The sequence below is a fragment of the Orbicella faveolata genome, unplaced genomic scaffold, assembly GCF_042242905.1.
Source record: "Orbicella faveolata isolate gen_17 unplaced genomic scaffold, um_ofav_v1 contig_36, whole genome shotgun sequence".
Lineage (NCBI taxonomy): Eukaryota > Metazoa > Cnidaria > Anthozoa > Scleractinia > Merulinidae > Orbicella > Orbicella faveolata.
The window spans coordinates 2,980,849-3,004,755 of NW_028301565.1; the positions used below are offsets into that span (position 1 = coordinate 2,980,849).

The window sequence follows — 23,907 nt, forward strand, 5'->3', positions numbered from 1 at the left end:
TGCGATATTTTACAGTAACAGACGAGTGTAACATCAACAATGGCGGGTGTAGTCATCTTTGCCTTCTTACCCCAATGGGGAAAAAATGTTCATGCTCAGATGGCTTCATTCTTGAGGATAACGAGACAAGCTGTGTCAAAGGTGAGTACAAAGTGTTATAACAGATAAAACAAAATATGTAATGCTATATGTGCAACAAATGATGTTTTACTATAATTACAACCACTGATATGGTCTGTAACAGAAATCCAGTTAAACAGGTCAAAAACAACGTAGAATAATCAAGGAAAAGAACTTCAGTGTGTATAATGAATTCAATAGAGCATTCAGCGTCTACTTCAGCGCACTTCGTTTGGTTTGTCTTATTGCGCTGGTGGTCATAATTCAAATAGTGTAATTTCCATTTAGATATTTTTTGTGTCTCTCAAGAATCTCTGATTGCGACTGTCAAGCATACTGAGGGCGACTTACCAAAATGCTGTGAACAGTCGTCGGTTCCCAGAAAGAAATTATAAAAATCTCCAGAATGCACTTGGCAATAATTGGCTATAGGAAAAAGTAGCTTAGATTTAAGAACCCCACAACATTTACTCCTCGACACGGCAAATTTCGGCTTCAATAATGTCGAACCTAGGTCAAGACTGAGTCGCTGGCAGACTTGAAATAATTTAAGGGTTAGGGTTAGGGTTAGGGCTAGGCTTAATTTTCCCCGTTATGCCCGCTACTATACTGACACTGATGGGTAAAACGTGGATGAACGTGTTGTAACCCTTCATGATAAGGCTTAGGATTGTTGATTCAAAAATAGTCTATTTCTGAATGTAATGAAGACGTTTATCTATTAAATGTTTTTCCGCAGCTCCTGTGCAGCCGTTTTTGCTGTTTGCAGATGCGACTAACCGTAGAATAATGAAAGTTTCGTCACAAGACTCTGGATCGTTAGTTTCTTTGCCCCTTGAAAACTCGATAAGTCGTCCAGTCGCTCTGGCTTACGATGTAGTAGAGGACAGAGTGTATTGGACCGATATAACAAGGAACACTATCTCCCGGGCATTTCTGAACGGTTCCTCGCAGGAAGTTATCCATGATTCAAAACTGGCAACACCAGATGGGTTAGCAGTGGATATTATCGGAAGAAATATCTACTGGACCGATACCGGTACCAACAAGCTAGAGGTTTCCAAAATGAATGGCTCTTTGCGCACGGCCGTTGTGACAACTGGTCTAGATCAGCCTAGGGACATTATCCTGGATGTTGATAAGGGGTAAGTAGTATAATTTTTCCAATCTGAATAACTGTTTAACATATCTTAAGATTACGAAGGGACGGAATTTTGCTTTACATTGTATCTATCCATTCCTCAAAAAAAAAAAAAAAATGTCGGGTCACAATTTCCCTTTAGAGACCTTTCAAACCTAAAGGTTTCATATTTAAGGAAGTTTTGGCAACGACATGTTAACAAAACGGGCAACACATAAAGTAGCACCAGCACATATCTGTCATTTGTAATATCAAACTTTACAATTTCTTTGAAAGACTCAAACTTGCATTTACTCTGAATAGCTGCCTCGAGCTTCAAGTATGGAACACGCAACTTGAACCTTTTTTCCGTTTAACCTTGCAGACTTGTTAGTGTATTTCGGTCACCTAACTTCAATTGAAATTCAAATAATCGCTTTAACTATTGGTGTATTCAATTGTCCGGTACTAAGTGGCGGAAAGTTCATACAAACATTAATTACACCGCTAATATCATGGGTGACAAATTCCTCCTTAATTTTGGCGCGAAATTTCAGAGTTAATTTATTATATATGGCAAAGTTTGCGCGAAGTTTCTTGATGTTAAAAACAAGTCAAAACCGTACCCCACCATCATAAGCGTAAGTTGTTACCCGCGACATTAAAAAGCAATCAAATGGTGTACTCGTAAAATAATTTCACTAGTCACCATTTCGATAGCCCATACTAATACTACTTACAGTACTAACATCCCTTGCATTGGCAACTTTTGTTTAATAAACCGTAACATTACTTGCGATACGATTTGTTAAACAATACTAACTTAACGCATAATACTAACTTTAAACACCAATGACCAAAGGTCATCTTACATTGCTTATACTTATTTATATTACTTGAACCTTCAGTCTTACATTCAACCTTGCAGACTTTAAGTGTAGTTAACATTCAAATCATCGCTTTAGCTATTTGTTTCTACAGTTTTCCAGTACTAAATGGCCGAAAATATATTTTCATTTTCCTCCTAGACTGCTGCATTACAGTTACATTTTAAACTTTGTGTCTATACAAATGATGTCATCTTAATCGATAGACACTTAAATAAGGACAATGAATCTAACCATAGAATGTTCTTGTAGAGTGATGTACTGGACAGACTGGGGTAGTTTTCCAAAGATAGAAAAAGCTGAAATGACAGGCCAACGACGAAGTGCTATCGTAACTACTGGATTGCGGTGGCCAAATGGACTTACGCTGGACAAGGACAAGAACCGCTTGTATTGGGTGGATGCCTACCTCGACAAGCTAGAATACTTAGATCTAAATCAAACTAAAAGAGTGACCTTAATAAGTTATTCCTCCTACCTGTCTCATCCATTTGGACTTACAATTCTCGGAGATAAATTGTATTGGACTGATTGGAACTGGAATGCTGTTCATGAAGCGGATAAAGAGACTGGCGGTGACATTACTAGGTTTGTCACGGGTATTGGACGGCCCATGGACATTCACGGCTACAACCTGAGTGAATATTCAATAACACAAGGTTAGCAATTAAAAATTTGAGTATGTATTTTGTGTACTTTTTAGCATTACAACGGTTAAGTTCATTTGGGGTGGGGGGAGGCATCAAACTACAGTCGTGTACCTCTACAACTAGTGTGAAGTCACGAATTTTAACTCCATTTTTTTGCCTCAGGAAACTCTGTAGCTACTTGCACGTTTGGTAATGGTGGCTGCAGTCATATTTGTTTGCTGTCGCCGACCGGGGGTGGGTGTGCATGCCCCGGTCACCTTACTCTGGCTGGAGATGAGAAGACTTGTGAACATCAAAGTAAGTTTGAGTCCTAAGAAAATTTCTAGGGGTTAGAATTTGCCAACAGGCTCAACAGTTAACAAGTTCGCCTGGCTGACAAGTTTGCCAGGCTAACCCAACAATCACCCAATACCCATTTGTATCCCTGAGAGTAGGGAAGCGTAGAGGAAGGTAACAGATCTAAAAACACAATTCAAAGACCCCGTTCGGGCTTGGACAAGGACCTTTCGGTGTATGTGGAATTGGACAAGTTCGAACATATTTATTTGATACTCGTAAAGCAATCATCAGGCAGCTGCCAAAAAACAGATACATTCCAAGATATATAAATTTGTTAAAAAGAGAACAAGACCTTCTTCTTCTGCGATTGGTTGTACTTTGTATATTTTTTTGGGGGAAAAAGCGCCTTCGATAATAAAACCAGCTGGTTTGAGAGTCTCTAGAGTTATTTCCAATTAAACCTGATGTTAATTATTCCAAAGGTTGACATATAAAAAAATATAAGTCAACGTTTTTCCGAGCTTTGATTTTACCGAGCACTTAAAAATAAGAATTTCCTTGGGGTATGCTTCCGAAACCCTTCAAGTGACTCGCACTTCGGTACTCCGTTAACGTCTCTTTTGGTGCACACTTCAAGAAATTAAAATTTAACAACTCAATTCGCACGTTGTATCACTCTACAAAACAAACTGGACAAACTCTAGATTCTTTAGTAAGCTCGATGTTTCCAACCGTTAAGTTATTGTTACAGTTTTTTCTCGAGCAACAGCGCACTTAACACTTTTTGAAATTAAGATATTTTTGTATTTCAAGTTCCACAGAAGTTCTTGTTGTTTGCCGATGCTAGTCAGGCAGAAATACTTGTATTGTCCTTGAATGAATCCAACGCGAAGGCACAAGCTGTACCAATAGAGTTGAACATACGTCGGCCAGTTGCCCTCGATCTGGATCTGACAGAAAATAGGATTTACTGGACAGACGTTACACTCAACACAATCTCGAGAGTATTTATAAATGGATCATCACCGGAAGTTCTAGTGTCCGAAAATATTTATTCCCCTGATGGACTCGCTGTTGATCCACTTGGCGGGAATATCTACTGGTCTGACACTGGTACTAACAAGATTGAGGTCAGTAGAAAGGATGGAACAATGAGGAAGACACTGATATCCAACAACCTAGATGAGCCAAGGGATATAATTCTTGATCTCATCAAAGGGTAAATATATTTTTTCCTTTATCTTAAATCTGCGTACGAAGTTTAGTTGTTAGAAGTAATTTATCTGACACGAAAGACCGTGCCGGTTTAACCACATTTCCAAACACCGAGAAGGAGTTGAAAATACGACGCGCAGCGGAGTATTTTTGACGAACGTCGATGTTTTTGGAAATGTGGTCAAACACTGTCTTGAGAATTTGATATATCTTCTCAATCGAACCTAAAACTAAGGAGAAAACAAAGAAAAAAAATCGTAGCATCTATGCTGATTAAGATCACATATCTATTTTATGGCCCTATATCACTGCCGGGATGACGGGGATGAGTGAATGATCCAAACACCATCAAGGCCATGATTTCCTTTATTTAATCAATGTCAATTTAAATCAATTTTGGATTAAGAGTTTTACAGTCTAAAGCTGGATATCAGCGTCTTTAGTACATTAATTGCATGCTCATTTACACCGCCTTTCTCTTGAATACTTGTAATGATGTAGTTAAAGAGTCCACCGGTCCAAAAATAAATACAGCCCAACCCAGGTAACAGCCAGAACATATACTTTATTCTCAGTTAAGTAACTTGATTAGCTATTATGTCTCCTTTCCCTGCATTATTTGACAACAGTAAATAGACTTTTGTGGCTTTTAGTTTTCGAAAACAGACGGGCTTCGCTTGCTCAGAGCAAAAGAAAACAGAGACCAACCACGCGTTGAGATAAAATTTGGGTATGAGTCATGGCATTTTTTTTTATCAGTTTAAGAAAAAACGATCTTGGATCAATAAATGAGACAAATCAATGACTAATCTATTACCTATGAAGCTCTCTAGAAAAGGTGGGGCATACGAAAAAGGCGGCCCAAAAATTTAGGAGAAAAACGGGAAGAGGTGGTTTGAACTCACAGATCGGCTCAAGGTCTGTAGACGGAGAGGACAAGCAACAAACGATATTTTATTTTTATCCTTCCGGTGTGTAGTCAAGGCTATACATTTTTTCCGTGCAAGCTCGAGACTATTGCTCAGCGTAAATTTCTTTTATTTCATCTGTAAAATGCTTGCTGGTTAATAGCGCCTTTTTGTCAGTCGTAATTTTGATTGTCATAACATTGCTTGGTTCCTTCAAAATAATATTTAGGAGCATGTATTGGTGCGACTGGGGTGACGATCACAAGATTGAAGTCGCCAACATGGATGGTAGAAACAGACGTATACTGGTTAAAAGAGGACTTTACTGGCCAAACGGGCTGACATTAGACGATGCAAATAGACGGCTTTATTGGGTGGATGCATGGTTTGAAACTTTAGAATACTACGACTTAGAAAGTCATACAATAACAACCTTGATGAAAAACAGTTCAATCTTACCGCACCCATTTGGTTTGACGCTGTTTGAAAATTACTTGTACTGGACGGATTGGACTTTGGATGTGGTGTACCAGGCGCAAAAGGATACACTTTCAGATTTAAAGGTTGTACTCGGTGGTCTGAGTCAACCCATGGATATTCACGCGTATGACACAAATAAAACTCTCCCAGGTAAACAGTACTAGCTTATAAGCTATTGACTCTTTCTCTGCTAGTTAAAGCTCGCCTTTTAAATTCAGAGAACTCGGCAAAAATATGGTTTACATTGCATTAGTATTCGTAATACAGAACCTGCAGCAGTACAAGAGATAACCGTCCGGCTGTGTTTCCCGTCACAAGAGCATCGCTGTCTTCTAAACCACCACTAAGTAACGTCTATCGGTTTTATAATTTATAGTTAGGAGTAAGATTGAGTTCACAAGAAAGTCTACGTAAAACCAGTCACACGCATTCAAAAAGGCTCCTTGCCTTATGCTTTTCAAATCATTTAGGTTTATCTTTGTTTCATTATTAGATCATCCGTGTTCGCAGTCGAGTGGTGGCTGTTCACATCTTTGCCTTCTAACACCGGATGGATATCGCTGTTCGTGTCCTGATAACCTTACTCTTTCGGAAGATGAGAAGACTTGTGTTCCGCACAACTATGGTAAGCATGTTTAGTCCTACTAGCGTGGCAATTTATACCTTATATCCGCAGTAGAGGTACGATAGGTAACTGGCAAAAAGTAAAAATACTGACTTTTTACCTAAGAGCTCATCCACCTGCTTGGTTGAAAGAATTCCTAATCTTTCTTGCACGTTTGAAGTTCAGTTCTTTACACAGTTTCTGTTTCTGTTTCGAACAGATTTGACACACGCCTTTTACTTTAGAAGTAACGAACTGTAGCTAGGTTTCAACATTCCCAGTTCTGTTAACACTAATAATGGCTTGGTCCACTTGGTCCGTGATTTCACTTTCCTTAACCTCCTATAAAATTGAGCTTACTGTGGACTACCTCATTTTTGAAGTTTTCCAGAAATTCCTTGTCTTCGCCGATGGCAGTTATAGTCAGGCAAAGATATTTATGCTTCCTTTGGATGGTTCCAGTGTGGGACCCACAGCTTTACCAATAGAACTCAGCATGACTCGCCCAGTTGCGCTTGATCTGGACATCACAGACAATAGAATTTACTGGACAGACGTGACCCTGAATACAATCTCGAGGGTGTTTATCAATGGATCGTCACCTGAAGTCATTATTTCGTTGGACGTTTTCACTCCTGATGGACTTGCTGTTGATCCACTGGGAGGGAATATCTACTGGACTGACACGGGCACAAACAAGATTGAAGTTAGCAGAATGGATGGAACAATGAGGAAAACTTTGATAGACCAAGACTTAGACCAGCCGAGAGATATAATTCTCGATCTTAACAAAGGGTAAATATCAGCTTCTGGACTATCTGTTAGTCAAGTAGATCAATGAATGAATAATATTCTATTTCAGGTAGATAACTTACGTCGCTAAATTTTTGTGCAGGTTGATGTATTGGTGCGACTGGGGTAGCAAGCCCAAAATTGAACTCGCCAACATGGATGGTCATGGTAGACGGGAACTTGTTACAAGAGGACTATACTGGCCAAACGGGTTAACATTAGATGACTTAAATAACAGGCTTTACTGGGTAGACGCATTCCTTGATGTCTTGGAATACTACGACTTAAAAATTCATAAAATAACAACTTTGTTAAAAGACGGTATTCTGCTACATCCGTTTGGTTTGACGTCGATTGATGATCAGTTATACTGGACGGACTGGTATAACCCTGTTGTGTATAAGGCGGACAAGAGAACAGCTTCAAATGCCAATATTCTCGTCAGTGGTTTGAGTCGACCCATGGATATACACGCATACGACAGAAATAAAACCGTTCCAGGTAAAGACCTCTTACAAACTTAAGCGGGAACCATCATTGACCATCATTCTTTCTCAGTTCTATCCCACTTATTTGTGTTTTTTTTTTCTTCTGCTTTATTTTTCCGTTGTTTGATTTGTTACCCAGTACGAAGGTACCCTTTAAGTTCATTTTTTAACAGCTTTTAGTGCCTGCACTACACTAAATTTCTAAGTGCCGAAACCTTTAAGCTTCTTCAAGAAAAGTTGGCAATGATTCCACACATCACACTTCGTGAAGTGATGTACTGGACTGAAAGTGACATAACAACACAAGAACACTATATTTTAATCAGGGATGAAACCAGAATTCAACTAATTATGAATTAGTTAGCTCTCTGTTAAACCATACTTAGAACATCTGATTTTATTTGGCATACGTGGATATAATTATCAAAAATACTACACAAGTTTAAAATCAGAAATTATAGATACATCAAGTTCGTAGTCGTGGCCGATTGGCTAAAGCCGATATGGTTTCTTTTGTTGAATTAAGAGGTAAGCGAATCAATATTCTTTAAACTATGCGAATAATTTCTCCGGAATTTTTGTCAAAATCTTCTTTAAACTTGCAGTTTTGAAGTGGAAATGGGAAGCCCATAAATGGTTGGTTATTACTTCTCTAATATTTTTACTTTAATTACGATTCTCAAGGATAATGCTTCCTTTTTTCCCCCTTCAGATCATCCTTGTTCCTCTTCTCACGGCGGCTGTTCTCATCTCTGCCTTGTAAGACCAGACGGGTATCGCTGTTCGTGTCCAGATTACCTACCATCTGGTGAAGTTTGCAACTCTTCGGGTAAGTTAAAAGAAACATAATCCTTTCTGAAAATAGAAATATTAGTTTAATACTTCTTTAATCAGTCCTTACATAAAGTCAAAACATAACGCAAGGAAATCTCTCTATTTCCCATTGGTTTCATGATTACGAAATTTGGGGAATTCAAATATGAAATAAACAGTGAGTTAGTATAAAGCAGGTCATTCCAAACAAAAAGCAGAAATCGGTAATTTTATCCTCAACAAAATCCCTTGGCCAAAAACCGTTTCAAACGAAGAAAACCATACCAAGCTATCATTTTGCTTATATATTTTTAAAGAGTTGTGTCATCTTACTTTCCTTTCAGTTCTTATATTACCTTCCTCGTTACCAAGTACAAAAACCCCTTCATTTACCACATCAAGCTCAACCGTCCCGTCTACCAGTGTGCAACCAACTACTCTGAGTCCAACTGAGTGTCGTCCCAATACTTGTAAGAATGGAGGAACGTGTGTTGTACCAGGCTACTTTTGCGTGTGTACAAAATATTACGTGTGGAACCTGTGCGCTGTTTATGTTGGTAAGTGCGTGGGTGGGAGGGTGGATGATACGGTCCCAGTAATAACCAATATCGTGTTTTGTTTTGGTAAGGTAGATTTTAGCTACTTATTCACATATAGCAAGTTATTAAATTTCAACTTTAACCTCAGTTATCAATTCGAAGGAGACCTTACTGAATTTCACCTTCAGATTGTTTCATATAAATCATTGTTCTGGATATTTTTCGAGAATCCGAATCCTTTTTATGAACTGCACGCGGAATCTTTGAAAACGTGTCTAAGGAACTGTCTTCGCCCTCCTTCAGTTCAAGAAGCGTGATTTTTGACGGAAGCATTGGATAGAGGTTAATTTGGCAGCATTGTTAGTCTTCACTGGTCAAAATTCCCGTCTTTTCTTGTTATCTGTTTCCGCAGCGGCACACCCGGCAGTGAGAAATACAACTGACCAGGAACTTTTATTAGAATCTACAAAATACAAGGCCAAGATAGTTCTGCAAAGAGGACGAAAACGTCTACTAGGTTGGGCTCAACTAAACCTGAAAAAGGGGGAGTGTTCAACCCTGTTTGTGTGCAATTAACGCCTAATTTCTGTGGACAAAAGAGATTCGAAAAAATCTGTCGGATATTGGCTGAAAGTGTATTAAAATTTCTTAGTTAGTTCCCAGAAAACTAACACTCAAATTTTGTTGTTGTTTTGGTTTAGGTTCAAGTGCCGTGGAAATGGAGCTAAGTTTTTCAAACGAGGTAAGGGTGCTGGCTGTTTTTCATTTATCGCGATGACTCTGACGGTAATGACAATCTATCAGTTTGAATTCAAAATTGTGCTGTACAAGTGATGTGCAAAAGAAGAGGGAAAAGTAGCTCTACTGTACGGAGTGGTAGTCTGGTAACTAAGTATATTCCTAACTTGAGAGTGTCACTGAGTGGAGTGGAAAGTCTACTGCACGAAACATCCAGGAGAGGATTAATTGGTTCGAAAACTTTTCCTAACATTCTTTCGCCCAGGAAGTGAACAATTGCATCGGGTAACACAGAAAGATAAGACAAAGTCTTCGTTTTAACCCGGTGCCCCATCAGTCCAGCGCTTATCCCCGGATTCCGTAGCAGGTAGCAGCTGGAAGTATTTTTACTCCCCCCTGGATGGATCGCTAGTCCATCACAAGGTAACCCCCTAGCATTATATAGCTGGACTGAGAGGCACTCCAAAAGTCACGTGTCTTGCCCAGGACACAACATGATGACCACGGTCAGGGCTGGAAACCGGACCGCTCTATCCGGGGACCAGCACACTACCCATGAGGCCACCGTGCCTCCCCACACGGCGTAGTATATATCTCAAATTCCGCTAAACTAATAATCTATTATTGATTGTCTTGGCTTTCTTACAGAAACAATGGATTGAATTTAACTTCAGAGTCGCAATCGCAAAAGCTTGTACAGATTTCTTTTGCAAGAGTGGCGAATGTAAAAGGTAATACCTTTAAATCTGCCTTTAAAGCTCGACAACGTTCTTTGTTATGTCTTTGTTAGCTTTTTCGGCCTTCATGGAGAAAACCTTCACTCAATATGTGGTTACTTCCGTTTGCGCAACTAACCAAACGTTTCGGCTACGTAACTGCATGATCGTAGTGCTGCCAACACAAATCTTGCTGTTTTTCCCGCTCCTTACATTTTGCCTGCATTAATTACCATTCATCTGTATTAACTACGGTTTTTCTAAGAAACGTCTAGTCGGAATCAACGTTGCAACTTCCAGCGATAAAGTGTAAACTTCACCTTACCTTCCCTGGTGTAACCTTTATATCTTCCCAGGTCCTTGTCTTGTAAGTCTAGTTTTGCTCTTAGTCTCTGTCCATTACTCTCTTATCAATTATTCCTCTTCTCTTACAGTACGTCTGGGCGGGTTAAGCGTTCCGAAAGTGCAAAATTTATTCAGGATTCTGATGTCAAAATACTCGGACTTTCTCCTAATGGAGAAAATACTTGGAAAATTGAGTTTGCTGTCCTATTTCCATCTGTGGATGGGAAGGCTCCGCAACCGTCCAAACCTGAAGAACTGGTTCAAATGGTCGACAAAAACAAAGAAGTTCTTCAGAAGGCGGTTGGAGGATCAATCGAGCGGATAACAATAAGTAAATAATTATTTTTCCAGTGAATATTACAATTTCAGAGATTAGTAGGTCAGTAGATAGGCGGGTAGTTAAGTAGGCAGGTTGGTAGGTAGGTATGGTTGGTCTGCCTGTTGTTGCTGGTTTGGTTTTGGTTGGTGAGTTGGTTGATAGTTAAGTTGGTTGGTTTGTTGGCTGCTTGTTTTGTAAGTTGATTTGTTGGTTATCTGGTCGCTTGGTTGCTTGGTTGCTTGATTGGTTGCTTGGTTGCTATTTTGCTTGGTTGCCTGATTGGTTGATTGGCTGCTTGCTTGCTTGCTTGCTTACTTGGTTGCTTGGTTGTTTGGTTGCTTGGTTACTTGATTGGTTGCTTGGTTGCTTGATTTGTTGCTTGGTTACTTGGTTGCTTAGTTGCCTAGTTGCTTGTTCATTGACGCTAATGCCGTCCGTTGGGACGACAAAACAAAAGACTACCGAATGTGAACTGCTCTTTTTGAATGCGTGCTTAAATTTTAGTGTCCATGAAAGTGCAACTAACCACCAATTTTTTCTTTCCTTTAATGAAAACTACTAGTTTTTTATATTGCTTCAGCGAAAAAATTATCTCGATTGATACAATCCCTGCGATTCTACAGGCGTTTAAAGTTGTAATTTCTTGCCCTACGACCGAGCATGGTGGGATCTGGGTCGGGCCTCTTCTGACGTCATCGATGGACATGGCTCAAAACACTCAAGAGACGTTTGACTGGGTTTCGAGCGCTGTAAAAATATTTTTGGGGTATTTGTGCTTCATATTTTATCGAAAATGGACAAGACTTTTAAATGAAAGAACTGTATCATCTAGCAGTACAATTCGAAGTCTAGCCACGATTAGCACGGCTACGATGTATACATATTTTTTCGATTTCGAAGTGCGGGTCGCAAGTCGAGCCCGCCACACTGCCAGTCACAATCGACAATTTGCCGGCCCTTTTGGCTTATATAGGTTAAAACCATGGATGAAGAGTTAACTTACAACTATTGAGGAGTTATAAAAATGTCAATGAACACGAGTACATTCGAGGAAAAATTCGTCTTTTCGCTTCGTTATTGCCGACTGGCCGTATGTATACAAAGTCAATTACTGAATTAGTTGTGTGAACATAAACATTGCGAGTTACACAAATTTTTGCATATTTCGTTCTAGTTATTAAAAATCGTTGGACAAGATCTTGACAACAGGTTCAGCATGGTATAAATGAATGCATTTCTCCTTCACTGCTCTTTTTTTGTTTGTTCGTTTGTTTTAAGAGTCTTTTTTAGTACGCTAATAACCTGAGTGTTGCATTTCGGTCGAAAACAAGCACATTCTCCTTTCAGCGTTACAATCTCCGTCCTTAAAGTCGAATCTTTATGGTTTGTTTTACTTTCCTTATATATACTTACCAATGCTTGATTCGTGTTAAGTTTGTAATTGAAACAGATGTATCTCTTTGCTCAAAGATCAAAACAATTGTGTATGTGAAAGGGCCTTTGAGTCCCTGTCCATAAAAATGGAAAATAACTCGGGATTTCGCTCATATTTTTACGGTAGACAGGCTAGGGCATGACAAAAACTACTGGATAGTTTTTTTTGGCAAAATATCCTTTTATTTCAAAGAAATATGCAAATTAACAAATTCCGATAAAATCGTCATTTGACGCACCATTTTATTAAACAAGTTTGAGAGCCTCGCATGCAAAACCACATTATTCTTCCGTCTTTAAAACACTCAAATAATTTTGTGCAATGTTTAATTGTGTACTGGGTTTATTTTAGGGAATGTTGCGGTTTTTGTTGGGTGTAAAATAATTAAATTTCGAAGACATGTATTTCATTCACTTAAAAGGACTTCATAAAAATAATTGATTTTCACTATGTGCGAAACCTTCAAATGGATTAAGCTTCCGGTGGTTGAGTCGCAGGAGGATGGTCTACAGATTCCTGTAAAAATTTCTTTGGGCAAATGATTGCGAGCGACGCGAGAGCTTTTCAAAGTACGTTAAAAATGCAGATATTTGACCATCCGTCGTCAAATTTCAATTTACGGGTAAGACATATATTTTAGCACGCGCCACATGTCTTGAGCTATATTAAGTTGAAATAGACACAGAGCTGATAATTTCGAAATGTTCTAACCTTATTTGCTGTAAAAGGCAGGTTCAAAAGCCGATTTGACGTGATTCTGTCACCATTCGTCGCACATAAAGCAGAAGTTTGCTTTTGTTTACACAACGTCGGATGTAGCGTCATCGCCAACTGTCAACTTTATATTTAATGGTCGAATACCATGAATCTATGACCCTCTTCCGACACATATGATCACCACTGCATCTAAGTCAAAAACGGCGAAGTGATTTGTAGATGGTTGCTTGCTTTGCACTACACCAAAATATTACGTTTGATCATCGTTTGATCCGTGATTGCTACTTGTAGCGGTTCGTTGTTTGTTCGTCACGTAATGCTGTCATACCATTTTAGGGGGTAGCCGGGTAGGACAATTTCTATCCTAATACGAAAGGCTCCGTAAGGCTTGGAACCACAGGAAGCACACAATCTTGTTGAGTGGGAAGAGATTAAATTAAGAAATGAAAAGAATGAATAGTTAACCATTACCCCTGTTGTCATCTTTTACTAGACCACCGCTACCTACATGCCCTGCGTAAATACTGTAACGCTAAACTCGTACTTAGATCTTTTCGCGCTGTGCAATTATTTTTGGTTTACATAAAATACAGTGGGCTACCCTCCGGGAAATGGGAGGTGGCCGCTTAATAGGGGTTGGCCGCTTAATAGAGGTTGGTGTACCTTGAATATTTTTTCACCATCGGGTTATAAATTTCTTAGTGAACATGGAGTCAATTCACGACAATCATTATAGACGTCATCCTCGGAGACCCAGGGGCAGTTAGTCTAAACTGGTGAGTAAAAAGTTCTGGCGAAGACCCGTTTAGACTTTTTCCCCGCCCCCACTAATTGCCCCTGGGTCTCCGAGGTTGACGTCTATAATGATTGTCTTGAATTGACTCCATGTTCACTAAGAAATTTATAACCCGATGGTGAAAAAATATTCAAGGTACACCAACCTCTATTAAGCGACCAACCCCTATTAAGCGGCCACCTCCCATTTCCCGGAGGGTAGTCCACTGTATTATATGTAAACCAAAAATAATTGCACAGCGCGAAAAGATCTAAGTACGAGTTTAGCGTTACAGTATTTACGCAGGGCATGTAGGTAGCGGTGGTCTAGTAAAAGATGACAACAGGGGTAATGGTTAACTATTCATTCTTTTCATTTCTTAATTTAATCTCTTCCCACTCAACAAGATTGTGTGCTTCCTGTGGTTCCAAGCCTTACGGAGCCTTACGTATTAGGATAGAAATTGTCCTACCCGGCTACCCCCTAAAATGGTATGACAGCATTGCGTGACGAACAAACAACGAACCGCTACAAGTAGCAATCACGGATCAAACGATGATCAAACGTAATATTTTGGTGTAGTGCAAAGCAAGCAACTATCTACAAATCACTTCGCCGTTTTTGACTTAGATGCAGTGGTGATCATATGTGTCGAAAGAGGGTCATAGATTCATGGTATTCGATCATTAAATAAGTTGACAGTTGGCGATGACGCTACATCGGACGTTGTGTAAACAAAAGCAAACTTCTGCTTTATGTGCGACGAATGGTGACAGAATCACGTCAAATCGGCCTTTGGACCTGCCTTTTACAGCAAATAAGGTTAGAACATTTCGAAATTATCAGCTCTGTATCTATTGCATTTTAATATAGCTCAAGACATGTGCACGTACTAAAATATATGTCTAACACGTAAATTGAAATTTGACGACGGATAGTCAAATATCTGCATTTTTAACGTACTTTGAAAAGCTCTCACGTCGCTCACAATCATTTGCCCAAAGAAATTTTTACAGGAATCTGTAGACCATCCTTCTGCGATTCAACCATCCGAAGCTTGGTCCATTTGAAGGTTTCGCATATAGTGAAAATCAATTATTTTTGTGAAGTACTTTTAAGTGAATGAATTACATCTCTTCGAAACTTAATTATTTTGCAACCAAAAAGACAACGCAGCATTCCCTAAAATAAACCCAGTACACAATTAAACATTGCACAAAAATATTTGAGTGTTTTAAAGACGGAAGAATAATGTGGTTTTGGATGCGAGGCTCTCAAACTTGTTTAATAAAACGGTGCGTCAAATGACGATTTTAACGGAATTTGTTAATTTGCATATTTCTTTGAAATAAAAGGATATTTTGCCAAAAAAAACTATCCAGTAGTTTTTGTCATGCCCTAGCCTGTCTACCATAGGAATATCAGCGAAATCGAATTTTCGACCCTTGCCGCGAAATTAAGAATTTGTCTGATTTTTTACAGACAGGCACCCTTAATCACTTCGTTGTAGGACGTACGTGTCGTTAACTATTCGATTACAATACTCTCTATTTCGAGGGCAAAAAACGCGATGCGATTGATTTGCCGTATATTTATCTCACCTAGTTTCCATTGTTTTGGTCTGCGACTCTGGAACTCGTTTTGATAACATAGTCAGATGGTTCTCAGCTTATCCCAAATTCGTGTCTTATCTACCCTGACAATGTCGAGCTTTGCACTAGAAGCTAGAGTATAATATACAGTGAAAATCTCTAGGTTTTTACAGTAGCGGCGAACCCGAGATCGAAGAACTGCTCGATGGCTCCCTGTTTCGGTCCGACTTCGCACAAGTCAGCACACTTCTTTCGTCTTTTTCTCGTTTCTGGACGAGTGCCATCGACGCAGAGGTATCGAAGAAAGAGGATAGCTCTCTCCTGAGCTTGCTGCACTGCTACTCCCTCCAAGAACACATCTACCTTGCATTCTGTAACGATTTTAAATCACACTATCGCATGTTCGCATATATTCTCCTCATAAGCAAAACATTGTTAGTCCTTTGATGACGTCACAGGCCAACTCGCCCCATTCTTCGCTATTGCTCGGCTATGGGGCGCGCAAACGGCCAATTTTAGGAACTTTGAAAAATCATAGAAAATTAACGAAAATAGCTACAACGATAATTTTTTCGCAGCGGTGATCAGAAAAACAAGGAGATTTGGGGGTTAGTTGCACTTTAATTAATATTCGAATAGGTGTGTTTGTTGAACGTTGGTTGTAGGATTCGGATTCGAGTTTTCCCTTTTCACGGGAAAATAGTTCGTAAGATTCATTATCGTCGAGACAAGTTGGCTGATAGGTTACTCGATAGGTTGGTTGGCTAGTTGTTGGTTGAATGGTTGTTTGGATGGTTGGTTGGATGCTTGGTTGATTGGTTGGCTGATTGGTCGGTTGGTTGGTTGCCTGGGATGCTAGTTAGAGAACAGTCAAACCAAGCACGCACACGGTTGCTTAGGTTTTAGTTGAATACGTACTAGACCATTGGTATTTGCCTTAAGCATCTAATAACAACATGCCATATCGCCAACAACAATTGTTTCTTTTCAAGGAAAACAACCAGAGCAACCGAAAGAAGGCGCAAAATCAACCCAAGATGATAAAGGAACGCCCGTAGGCCCGATTGTTGCTGGTGTTGTAAGCCTTGTCATCGTGTTGATATTAGTGGCTGCATTTGTTATCTACCGAATGAGATGGTAAGGATTCCTTGTTATCTTGATGTAGCCAACCAGTGTGATGTGACTCCGCTAAAACACGGGCGAACTTCATTTAGCTTCACTTCTTGCTAGCATTCTACCTAAACTAAATTGAAGAGGTCAGGGGGCGAGACAAGGGAATACTTAACTCCAGTTTCCGATATCTGAAGTGACTAGGAGAATTACTACTCCGTCCGCATGAAATAGGCTCCACCAGAAATTTGTTACGCTGCCCCAACAGATTGCGGAACTCACCCTCATCTACCTTAGTGACACTATGAGAGTAAAGCCTTTTGTCCCAGATCACAACATGATCCGACCGGGGCTCAAACTTCAGGGCTCAAAGTCGGACCTCTCGGTATCCCTATCAATCCGACGTCCAGCGTGCTGACCGCTGGATTGTTCCACCGCTTATCATAGAAATGAATGTACTTTATAAAAATATTTATTTTGTCTTACAGCAAGAGAGCGCATAATTTAAGACCAATAGACGGCATACAGTTGGAAAATGACTGGGTGACTAATAACAACTCTCACACTGCATTTGATAACCCAACGTTTGGCCAAGACCCAAAGTATGATTCCATTTCACAAGCAAAAGGTGGCTCAGTGGCTGAAAAAATAAAACAATTGAACGATGATGACGGCAGCAACGGGGTATCTAACCCAACATATGATGTCGCCAATGATGGAAATCATGGAATCGAAGTTCCTGAACCACCATATGCCTCTCTCGAGAAAGAAAAGGATGATGACGGCAGCAACGGGATATCTAACCCAACATATGATGTCGCCAATGACGGAGATCATGGAATCGAAGATCCTGAACCACAATATGCCTCTCTCGAGAAAGAAAATGAATCTAATCTCCCACAGGACGCAGCAACTATGCGAAAATAAACCACGATGATAAATCGCGCGCTTGAGCCAAAAAAAAAAAAATTCTGTTGTTACTAACGGCCACCTTTATGAGTGAGTTGACCGTACTGATTTAAGTATTGATCTTTTTAACTGCACTGTTAAAACAGGAAACTGTGACATAACGCATATGTTCATCATCAATGTAGTTTGATTTCCTACTAGTACTTTAAGGGAACGTTTCGTTGAAACGGCATATCTTAGTTGTCGTTTAACTTGCATTTACTAGTCTTTGCATTAATTAGCTTTAACGAAACTCCTTCAAACAGCTCTTTTAAAGCGATCAGTACCAAAGTAAAACCAACCGTGACTTGGCTTGCGTGTGTCTTCTTTTGTTTGGCCCCGTTTAGAGACGAGATCTGATCTGCTTATTTCGTCATTTGAGTTTTTCGTGGTTTGCCAGATGTGATTGCTCTGGTCTTCGTTTTACACGGAATGAAATTAAAAACAGTTTTACATCTATAGTTCACTCTTTATGTACATGTGTTTGTTTTGCTTTTACCTTGAACGGATTTTGTGGTTTCAGTTTCAAGAATTTCGTGAGATCACGCATAGCAAACGTAAGAGGCCATTGGTAGCATAATGAAGTTTTTTTATCCTAACCGCTGAAAAGGACTGTGGGTGACCAATTACACGTTCCCGTATGAGAAAATGTGTGGTCGGGAACACGACTAGGTGTACGTTTAGGAAAAGCGTCTTTCTATTGACGTTAACACCCCATCTGGACCCCGCAACGTTAAAAACAGGGGTAAAGAGAAACTCAAATGTATTCATATTTACCCAAAGTAGACTATTTCAATAGTTTAGTCGAGAAGGTACTTTTAAATGTATGTTTTTTATATTTATTTTTGATTTATTACTTTATCCTACTATATTAAAAACGGATTCATTGGATAATGCAGTTCATTGGCTCACCCATCGTGGTATACGAGAAATTACAACATGCTCTTCAAATATGGAGGGCTATTTCTATTTTGCTTTAGTTTAGTTTTCTAGATTTTGGTAGTGTCTTTAATAAATCATCACACTTGCGCTAGTAAAGGGGGCTATTTCTATTTTGGTTTAGTTTAGTTTTCTAGATTTTGGTAGTGTCTTTAATAAATCATCACACTTGCGCTTGTAAAGGGGGCTATTTCTATTTTGGTTTAGTTTAATTTTCTAGATTTTGGTGGTGTCTTTAATAAATCATCACACTTGCGCTTGTTGCATATGGGATGATCATAACCAACTCGCGGCTACTTGTCTCGTTGACTATCTATCATCCCATTTCCAACGCGCGGACGTGGAATAATTTTTGAATATGTCAAGTACAGAATAATCATGTTTTCCTGTCAATTTCAACTTAGTTTAACCATGGCTGTAAACAGGCTTACAATGCTGAGTAAAATAAAGTTTAGGCTTTAAAATTAATGTTTGTTTGATTTTTGGAAGGGTAGATTTAGAACGCCACTTCCTCTTGTTTGGGAGGGAGTTTTAACACATTTCCAATCCGTGAACAAAGTTCACTGTTTTAAGTTGCATCAATCAAGTATAAAAAGACACTCCTGTCGTAAGAGGATATAAGAGCTTTAAACTCGAAATCCAACACAAAATTAGTAACACTGAGGTTATTATATGAACAGAAATTACAACAATACAGTTTGAATAACATAGAATTATCCTTTGTCACACAATCGTTAATGCGTCACTTAAATTTCTCTCGTACTTCATTTTTGTTACTTTCATATTTACACGAACTATCTCTGTAATGTTTCAGACAATCACGACTTCGTGACAAGAACTTGGTTTGCTTCGCAGTCCATTGATACTGTGAAAGCATGGTACTTCATAGGACCAAAAGCAGACTTGCATCCAATCTGACCATCATTACACGATCAAAGTGGTGGTACAGAAATGTCGACGACAATCATGTTTGTCTCGCCCGTGAATCTCTTATTGAATGCCACTCCCATTTGACTCTATCTACCTATACAACAAATTTATTTCAGAGAACGAAAAACATGGATCTGTTTCATTCCTTGATACGAAGACAATGAGGAATCCGGACGCCATGGTAAAATCAAAACCGGTGTTAAAAGACAAAGGCACCCATACTGACACTTACTTCCATTTTCACTTCTCCCCCCTCCCCCCCCCCCCCCCCTCCAGCTTCCCCTCTTCACTATTCTTGACAGGAGCAAACAGTATACCTTCAACCAAAGCAGTTAAAATGCACTTAAAAAACAATGATAACTCGGACCAGTTTAGAAGAACCTGCCAAAACCAGCACTTGCAAATCAGCGCTAAGTCCGCAGAGTTTTACGTCGCTCTGTCGGCGCACATTGACGGAATCGCAGAAAGAATCGCAAGAACTCTAACGCATTCAATGTTAGGGCCGTGTTTTCAAGACGCCGGTTGTCTCGCTTAACATTCCTGAGGGTGCTTTGTTTACAGACTACGTTAAGCGACTTAAAAATGATAGGTGTTTTCACGAGTAAGATTACATTTCATTTTAGTAATTTGAGTAGAGCACGCGCGCGAATAAATCAATTTGAATAATATGGCGGGAGACGCAGAAGATGGTCGCATATACGTCCTTCTTCTTTTCATTACTGTGTTTATGCGGTTGGCTTTCATCCGACGGAGGAGCCGATTTCAACAAAGGCTGTGATTGCTTACGATTAGAAGCAAGAAGAGAAGAACAGAGGCGTACTCTTTTCAGTTACGGAGGAAAATTCGTTAAAAGAAAATCGCTTGGGTTCTTGAAAGGCCACAGTCCTGGTTCGAGCATATGGTTTTGAGCCATTACGAAAATAATATCTGGCGAAAACATTTCCGTATTTCGAGGCAAACCCTTCGGTTTGTTTGTGATTTGGTTAGACCACATCTAGTAAGACAAGATACAAACATGCTAAAAGCGATTCCAGTGGAGAAGTGAGTAGCTGTTGCTTTGTGGCGCCTCGCAACCGGAAATTCCTACCGCAGCACGGGACTTGTTTTTGGAGTTGGAAGATGCACTGCAATGAATTTAAAAGACGAATTTTGTTCAACGCTTCTGATGAGCGCTAACGATTTTATCAAGTTCCCAAAAGGAGAAGCTGAAACAAGAAGAGCAATTCAGGCATTTCAAGAGATAAGTTGTTTTCCCCAAGTGGTTGGTGCCATTGACGGATCACATATACCGATTATCGCGCCAAAAAACGACCCTAATGACTATTACAATAGGAAGCAGTTCCATAGTATAGTTCTACAAGGTGTAGCTGATGCGGCAGGACGTTTTATACATGTGAGCACTGGTTATGCAGGAAGTATTCATGATGTAAGGGTTCTTCGCATGAGTTCACGTCAACGTAGTGGAAGATGGGACAATACTAGTATCTCCCGTTACTCGTACTGGGACTGGCGAAGAAATAAGGCCCGTTCTGGTAGCTGATCCCGCGTAGAAACTTACTAATTGGTGTATGAAGCCCTATCCTGAAAAAAGAGCAATCAATCCTAGTCAACGTAACTTTAACAAAGCACTAAGTAGGGCTAGGGTGGTTATAGGCAGGCACTTGGACTGCTGAAGGGGAGATGGCGTTGTCTCCTAGTCAAACTTGACGAATCGGTGGACAAGATACCGCTGACTATTATAACCTGCTGTATTTTGCATAATATCTGCATTGAAGTTCACGACGATGTGGATGTGGACCCTGAGGATGATGATCCAGACGAACTTCCCCCACTTCCAGGTCACATGAATCCCGAAGGTTCGCAGCTAAGGAACAAGATCAAGGAAGCCTTTTTCAGCAACTAATGCATATTTAATGAACAAAACTATCCAAAAGGAGTACCTTTAACCATCATTTCAGCAAAGAGAATATAGCCTTGGTGCTCAGATAAATCAACAAAATTTTGAGAAAATGTTACTGTTATTTAACTTATTTTAATGTGAAGCTTTAATCAGAAGTTTCGTTGCTTGAAATGTGATAAATTCAAGAAAAGTGATTTCAGTAAGGACACCTTTAAATCAGACTTACCTTCAGAAAACGTATCGCTGCATCCGACCAGTTGGGGGAGCGACCTTTAGCACTGGTATCTTTGCTGGAATCTTCAACCCCCGGGCCTTCACCAACACCACTTGCACTGGCACTCTGGTATGGGCTCAGTTGTGATTCCGCTGGCGAATCTGGTCGGGTAAATCTTGCTTGTGGAAGCCACAGTTGATTTTGGAAGACTGGGAAAATGTATGGACCACATGTGGGAACAGGAGCCGCAAACTGATCGTTCACGGGAGGAATAACGAAACGAGATGTCCTAAAGCGAATGATTTGTTAAATTAGCTGAATGTTTTGCATCTCGGATGTTTAAAAGAAAGAAACTCACCTTGCGTGGCTTGATAATGCGTCATTTGACGGGACGCTTCTTGGATCATATAAAGGAAAACTATTCGCTCTATGATTATCCATCTTGTTGCGAATGCCGTAGAAGTTTCACGGGAGGAATAAAAATAGCAAGCGTGTTGTGTTTCCGATTTGACAGCGCTGTCAAATGAATAACCGCAAGTGACTCCTCATTGGCCGAAATTAATTGCCAACTCGCTTGAGCTACCTGGTTTGGTGGCTTAAATTTAATAAGAATTCCATTGAAGTTTGCCGACTCGCTTAACTTTAAGCGAGTTGGAAAAACAACTGTTTTCACGGGGCTTCCGCTTGTCACTCGCCAAGCGACCTGAAAAACCGCTCGTGAATTTTACCCAGGAAACATTTTACAATATGACTGTTGGTTCCCTAAAAACAAATCTGGTTAAGATCTGTCAACTGGAGTTATTTATAGCTGATAAATATACACCTTATCTCGGGCAGCCGTCTCCAGTCTTCAGATCGAGAACAAAACAATACAAAAGAGCTGTCAATGAACTCTCTAATGACGCAGCACTACACGGTCTATACGCAAAACAGTCAAGATTTCGATCTCAATGATGTGAAATTTTCAGCGGTCACAAAGATTGTTTTTTTCGACAAGCGTATCGCTCTATTCGCGAGTTGAATAGCTAATCCTTAGTGATGCTCTCGATTTTCTTAAAAGCATCTGATTTACACAATGCGCACTGTTTATTGCTGGTGAAGGTTACAGTATTTTAACTGAAACATCCATTTTTAAAGTTTTTAGTCCGTGACCATAATTTTTTAAGCTTTTAAAGAGTTTGATTTCTTTACTCATATGCACTTGGTTACTCATCGTCTTTTATGTCAGAAGTATTTGATGGTCACCTTATAAAAACTGACAGAAAAGTCCTAAATGATGCCTCAGTAGAGCACTTCGGCATGAATTTCCTAGTCTGATATTTAATTTTTCCTGATATTAAAACTAAATCAAGCAATAATGAAATAAGTTTCTAAAGTATCTCATGAGACAATTACTTCTTTTACGAACGATAACAAAGATTTTAATCAAATGGACGTTACTCGTCCCACCTGCCATTGATGTCGTGGATTATTTATCACCTCATATTCAATGCTTTGGTAACATATTGGCACGTGAGAATTATTGTATATTACATTTTGTGTACGCATATTTAAGTAGGCTAGCACATTATGCAAATCTAGAAAGTACACACATCCACGCGGTGTGCATGAACAAGCAGAATAAACTTCTTCGACAACACACTACAGCTTTGTCATTTTAATCGTAATTTTAAATTTTTAGCAAAGTTAAATTTAAATACACGACCCCACAAGCTTTTAGCTTTAATTATTATCGTGTTTAAATAAAGTTTATCTATCTATCTATCTATCTATCTATCTATCTATCTATCTATCTATCTATCTATCTATCTATCTATCTATCTATCTATCTATCTATCAATAATTGCTAGTAAGTACTTGGAGCTGACAGCTGATTGGACGTTGCATGTTAGTATTTCATTCTTTTTCGTAAACTAGTTTCGAGCCTGCTCCTAGACTGTGTGATTGAAATTCGTTCCATCCTGAATTTGTTCTTTCGTTTACATAATAATGAACATTCCCAAAATACCTTACACAGCTTGTGGTTTAGAAGGGTCACAGTCTTTGTGTTGGGTTGCGATAAACACAATCGTTCCTATGAGGGAGATATATTCTGTCGCCCTGTAAAAGGGTAAAATAATAGTTTCCCCCTAGAGCAGTTTTAGCCACTGCACTTTGATAAGCTTCCTGCTGACTATTGTATCATTTTCTGTTATCACTTGCTAGTCAATGAATCAATAACGATAGGAGAGTCACGCTTGCTAGTATGCAAACAAAGTCTACGTTTCTGCATCACCCAGAGAGACCAGATATTAGTTTTTGCAGGACAAGTTTTCGATGCTGGTTTGTTAAAGA

General features: G+C 39.5%; 2 protein-coding genes across 8 annotated transcripts in view; one reads left to right on the plus strand and one right to left on the minus strand.

Annotated features, from left to right (window-relative positions):
- LOC110041393 (low-density lipoprotein receptor-related protein 4-like) overlaps window positions 1-18,997 on the plus strand; it is a 36,758-nt gene extending 17,761 nt beyond the window's left edge. For all 7 annotated transcript variants that reach the window (XM_089275178.1, XM_089275177.1, XM_089275181.1 and 4 more), the window contains 16 exons: window positions 16-141; window positions 860-1,265; window positions 2,380-2,786; window positions 2,940-3,074; window positions 3,870-4,275; window positions 5,409-5,809; window positions 6,153-6,284; window positions 6,647-7,058; window positions 7,159-7,556; window positions 8,256-8,372; window positions 8,701-8,913; window positions 9,597-9,637; window positions 10,282-10,364; window positions 10,784-11,025; window positions 16,525-16,669; window positions 17,131-18,997. In XM_089275178.1, the coding sequence (XP_089131304.1) occupies window positions 16-141; window positions 860-1,265; window positions 2,380-2,786; window positions 2,940-3,074; window positions 3,870-4,275; window positions 5,409-5,809; window positions 6,153-6,284; window positions 6,647-7,058; window positions 7,159-7,556; window positions 8,256-8,372; window positions 8,701-8,913; window positions 9,597-9,637; window positions 10,282-10,364; window positions 10,784-11,025; window positions 16,525-16,669; window positions 17,131-17,569 (4,103 nt within the window). In that variant the 3' untranslated portion in view covers window positions 17,570-18,997. The remainder of the gene's footprint in view (window positions 1-15; window positions 142-859; window positions 1,266-2,379; window positions 2,787-2,939; window positions 3,075-3,869; window positions 4,276-5,408; window positions 5,810-6,152; window positions 6,285-6,646; window positions 7,059-7,158; window positions 7,557-8,255; window positions 8,373-8,700; window positions 8,914-9,596; window positions 9,638-10,281; window positions 10,365-10,783; window positions 11,026-16,524; window positions 16,670-17,130) is intronic.
- A 2,385-nt stretch (window positions 18,998-21,382) lies between these two features.
- On the minus strand, window positions 21,383-22,418 carry LOC149102001 (uncharacterized). Its single transcript, XM_089275267.1, has 3 exons — window positions 21,932-22,418; window positions 21,586-21,862; window positions 21,383-21,439 (listed from the first exon to the last, which is right to left on the minus strand). Exons 1-3 carry the CDS (start codon window positions 22,012-22,014, stop codon window positions 21,383-21,385), a joined length of 417 nt encoding a protein of 138 aa, XP_089131393.1. The 5' UTR covers window positions 22,015-22,418.
- Window positions 22,419-23,907: the final 1,489 nt, after the last annotated feature.